The sequence below is a fragment of the Apaloderma vittatum genome, unplaced genomic scaffold (genome assembly GCF_000703405.1).
Source record: "Apaloderma vittatum isolate BGI_N311 unplaced genomic scaffold, ASM70340v1 scaffold10580, whole genome shotgun sequence".
Taxonomy (NCBI): domain Eukaryota; kingdom Metazoa; phylum Chordata; class Aves; order Trogoniformes; family Trogonidae; genus Apaloderma; species Apaloderma vittatum.
The window spans coordinates 51,275-56,346 of record NW_009695060.1 but is presented as its reverse complement, the minus strand read 5'-3'; the positions used below and the strand labels follow the sequence as shown (position 1 = coordinate 56,346).

Sequence of the window (5,072 nt, the reverse complement as noted above, 5' to 3'; positions counted from 1 at the left end):
CCATCGGTTCAAGCAGCAGTGCGGAGTTCTGCTCGAAAAATATTCCACATGTGCAAAATAATCCGAGCTGAAACTCACTGGGCAGATACAACCCATGGTTACTAATTCCACTGCTTAGACCGAGTTAAAAATGCAGGGCACATGCTAGGCACCCATTAAAAATTAAAATGTTAAACTGTATTATTCAACAAACTGCTGGGATTCAGAGCAAGGAACGGTCCTGATTAAAGATTAAGGACAGAGAGCCTATAAAACACTAATTACCACTGTACTTACAGTGAATTTGGCCTGTTGGGTTTAATTACTTCTAGTTCAAGATCACTCGAGTTCAGGCTGGGCTGGGGAGTGCTGTTGGAGTTGAGGAAGCTGTTTACGTTTGAAGAGATGACAGATTCCAGGCTGGAGTTGATGATACTGTTCCTGTTCTCCTCTAAAAAAAAATTAAAAATTAAAAAATCAAAACCCAAGAATCATCAGCCACCACACTCAGCCACCATCGCATACAGAGGCGTCATAATGCCAGCAGGGCAGCACCTTGCCACATCTCCCAAGACAGGCAGTTAGTTTACAGAGATATCACACATTAAACTACAAGAAATACCACATACTCTGTTTTTTTTTTAAGATGCAGCTACATTTTAAAGTAATACCTTTTTTAGTAAGAAAGTACTAATTTTTCCCAAAGCACTTCCCAAAGACATCTAAAGTATTGCACAACCAGAAAAAAAATGAAAAATGCAAACCACATACAGGAATGGATTTATCTGCGACTGAAATGAGCTGCCCAGGGGCTGAGCATTTGTGTCACTGAGCAAGGAAACATTTTAGAACAAGAAAAGGCCACATCACCCACTTAAAAGTTTACCTCAGCAAAAAATGTTTCAGTCTAGGACTTGATGTCAACTACTATCGATCTCTCCTGGCCAGGCCTACAAGGAGAAAGGGGCTGGGGTCTCCACTCTGTTTCAGCTCAGCTATTCTGAAAGAAGCAGCAGCCATGGGTCAGAAATTCGGCTTTTTCATCAAAAATAGAGCCTCATGCCTGCTCCCGCCATAGTGCCAGCTGCTCCGTGTCAGGGAAACGCTGGCACGGCTCTGCTGACAATCTGGAGGTTCCCGAGACGTTCTTGTATCCCTTGATCATATTCTGTTAAAAGATTTTCCCCCTTATTTGTTTCAAGTTCAGCAACGAGGAGTGAAAACATTTTGCGTCCCGAATCAACATCCGCAGCGTGGGCTTCCTCCTCAGCTCTGTGTTGAACTACCTAAAATCACATTCATTCATCCATTCATTCTCATAAGACGCCTTTGTTGTACGAGCAGTAATCGGGAGAAGCAATTAGCATCACTGATGGCACAGGGAGCAGCCCTAGTGCAGAGAGTGCGGCTTTTGTGACCACGTTTTCCCGAGAGACGGGCACCTGCTGGAGACCACAATGAGTCCCACTTCAGTGATAGTCTTCCAAAACTTATTTTTCCAGTGCACTAATACGATCAAATTACTACCAAAAAGCCCACAGTAATAGGGAATCCCTTATTCTCAATCCACTTAAACTCTCTTAAAATCACTTAAGATGCTCTGCTCGTGTTGGAACGCGTAGTGCTCATCCTCAGAGAAGGACAAAAGAGTGCAAGAGGAACTCCAGGGATACACGAGAAGTTAATCCTGAACATAGAGCAGAAGGAAACTGCCTGTGGGTGTCTGGGAGGAGAGCTGGGTCTGACACTCCTCGTCGCCCTCATTCGCTGGAGTTGCTCCATTTTCCTGGTACGTGGACAAAATCAGCGAGACGGGGCTAAACCTTGGTTTAGCTCAGGTTGAGCTTATCTTCTGGAGATAAGCCAAAGCGAGGGATGTGCTAATTATCTTGATGCACGTCAACACATTCCTGAAATTGCGTTTCATTAATCTTGATCTCCAGTAAGCCACCAAAGCAACAAGCAGCACACAACCCTCTCTGTCCCCGCTCTGTCCCCCCAGGGTGCCTAAGCTGGATTTTTTGCCCAGCCACGGTTTCCAACTCGCCACCATCTGACGTGCCAAAAAGGAAAATACAAATGGTGTTGTCAGCTTTGAGCTGTGCAGTGGCTCAGACACCAAGCCATGCCTTCCCTCAACCAAGTCAGAAAAGCTCACAGAGCAAAGTGATTTCCTGGAGTGGCCGATTTAAAGCCATTTATTGGCCTGTTCTTCATGCCCAGCCCAGCCGCAGGTGATGACGAGCTTGGTGCGGGGGCTGGTGGCCGTGGGTGGAGGAGAGCACAGCCAGCCCAGCCAGAGCCAGCACAGGGGCCCAGAGAGGAGCTACCGAGCTCACGACAGCCCACATGGGACTCAGAGGACAAAACCACTTTGTGATGAAGAAAACTATCCATGCAGAACATAAGAAGAGGCTGAAGTGAAGAAAAGCAGAGCGGTGACCTCCACAAATACTGACGGGCAGAGCCAGCAGGCGGAACGAGAAAGAAACGGAGCTGCCTACGGACCTGAGGACCCCAAAAGGCCAACCCAAATCACTCCTCTATTTTGGCACCCGCCAGAATAGGTTTTACACAGAGCCGTGACGGATCCCCTCTGCAGCCCATGAAGGCAGCCGAGCCCGGGAACTGTCCCCACTGAGCCCCACGGGGCTGAGCGGCCGGACGGGACCTGAGCCAAGGGAGCACGGTCGAACGCTGTGTCTTATTATTTCCAAACATTGCGTGCCCAAGGCTGAAGTCTGAAAATAAGCTCCATAAGCCTAACAAATCAGTGTCAATTGTCCGCCTAATCTCCGAGCTAGCTACCAGCCAATATTGAATTAAAGGCCCCATCAGCCAAGAAACTGGAAGTGTTTCATCTAAAGAGGAAGGGAGATGAATGGCAGGACCTAAAACTCTTGCCTTATTTCACTTCCTCCTTTTTAAAAGGCTGACACTGTCTTTTGCTCCGTGTTTTCAAAAGCTTATGTGAAGGTTTCTCCACTCTGAGATTTAATTTGGTTTCAGAGCTGCCGGAGCAGAACTGCCCCTCCGCCAAAGCACGTTTCTCCTCCAGGATGCCGGAGGCAGAGGAGCCCCTCTGCAAACCGCCGGGCTCCCGGCAGCAGCTTTCCGCAGGGACCAGAGGTGTGATGGCGAAAGCATTCTGCACAAAAAAACACCAGCAAGTGACAAAACATTGATCTAATGAAGAGCTGATAAGGAACCACATGGTGTATTTGCTGTGTTAACGACACTCGTTTTGCGATATCCTGGGGTCAGTTGTGGACGAAAATGAGATTATTAAACAAATACTACAATTACGTAACCTGCTCTTTGCACGATCCTGCCTGTTGAACATTGTAATTTTTGACCTACGTACACCTCTGTATGACGACTTTTAGTGAAAATTTTAGACAGATATTGGAATTCGATGTACAGATTTCAAGTAAGGGAAAATTCACTGTCCCACCTCTTATGGTTAAATTGCTCTTGGTGTCAAAAAATATGCAGTCTGCTCTCATGTTGAACGTGTCTAGCTTCACCTTCCAGCTCTTAGATCTTATTATGACTTCCTTTCATAGCTTAATGACTCTTGTGGTGTGCCTGTGGTGTTCCTGTGTGCTTGGGGCTCCCCTGAGCCACCTTCATCCCTTCCAACACATATTTTGAGCCATGAGCACCAAAACAACAACATATTTCAGGGCCCAGTGTCCAAGCCCTTGTGCTTCAGCCTGACTTAGAGCCTTGGTCCATCTCCAGACCAGTGAGAAAGGAAACTTCATGTTATTCCTAAACTGACACATGCAGCGTGGATGGCAAACACTGAATAAAATGGTGGTGGCTTTCCACAGACACGGGAGATTACAGACTGTCAGGAGGAAAGTTGAGAAAACCACGTGAGAATAAATGAATGCAGAAATGCAGAAATAAAGAAATTAATTCAGTTGCTCTTCTAGGCAAGGGGTGGACGACATGTGAAGGCTCTGGCAGCCGGACGACTCTAAGAGTCTAACAAGCAATTGCTTATTTAGCAGCAAATAAATTGCTTAGGCTGAAATTTTTCAAGAGCAGCCTTTGATATTTGAGGCTCCTCCAAGACTCGTGCAAGACGCTATTTCCAGAGCACGCGTTGGTGCTACCTCTGCTTCCTTAAACCCACGTGTGTCGTTACGGCATCCTCCGAAACGAGAGTGCCTGATAATTAACAGTAACTCAACCAGAGGCAGACGAGCCCACCTGTTCCCAGAGTCAGCAAAGGGCACAGCAACTGCCCTGTCCACGTTGTGGTTTTAAGTCCTGGGGAGACGGGTTAACTCCAGCCTTGCCCTGCTCCTCGCTCCCCACGCTCACCCACTCACCCCGCAAAGCGAGCCGAGCCCCCAGGGACACGCTCTTCTCCTGCTCTTTCAGCAAACTGGGACAGTGCCCTGTGCAACTGGCCAGTCCTGGGAGAGCCATGGCACAGGCTGGGAGGGCACGGACAAGAGGAACAGGAGAGCTGGGAATCGCTGCAACGTGAAGCAACAGCCTGAGCAGACACATCTCTGCCGCTCCACGAGCAGGGAGGGGGCACTGAGGCTTTCACCCAAGTATCTGGGGACAGCTACAGAAAGACGCTCCTCAACATTTTTAGAAGAAGGTGGTACCTAATCCTCAGAAAAATGCAGAATCTCCTGGCTGAGTTTTCGCGTCCGTAAAAGGCAAAGCACCCGAGGGCATCCAGAAAGGGTCACCTTTCGGGCGCCCACCCTTGCGCCCCACATGCGGGAGCGCGTCTCAGCAGCTGATGACGGCGAGGACGGGGTCAAGGAACATGAGAAGGGGAATGCACAGGGGCCTGTCAGGTGGGGAAGGGACGGCAACACTTTATACCGTGCTAAGGCAGCCTCGCTTCGAGCTCCTGGACAAGGGCCTGGATGCCGGGCGATCTTCCCACTGCCCATCAGCGTGACGGCAGAGGAAACCCAAGCCTGATCCTGTTACAGGAATCGCCTCTCCCACCGACACCAGCAAAACCGCATGGGAGCAGCAGGGGAATTACAACCTGTTAGTGACAATTAGGGGAAATATCCATCGGGTGGGAAGGCCGGGAGCCGCAGCTCGTGACC

At 48.9% G+C, this 5,072-nt stretch overlaps 1 protein-coding gene across 1 annotated transcript in view; it reads right to left on the bottom strand.

Annotated features, from left to right (window-relative positions):
• Positions 1-276: 276 nt before the first annotated feature.
• The window catches only part of LOC104274248 (rho GTPase-activating protein 26), a gene marked incomplete at both ends in the record, with an annotated part of 44,392 nt that continues 39,596 nt past the window's right edge, over positions 277-5,072 (bottom strand). The window contains 3 exons of the mRNA XM_009869823.1: positions 277-430; positions 3,025-3,028; position 5,072. The exon at position 5,072 is cut by the window's right edge and continues 134 nt beyond it. Of these exons, the coding sequence (XP_009868125.1) occupies positions 277-430; positions 3,025-3,028; position 5,072 (159 nt within the window). The remainder of the gene's footprint in view (positions 431-3,024; positions 3,029-5,071) is intronic.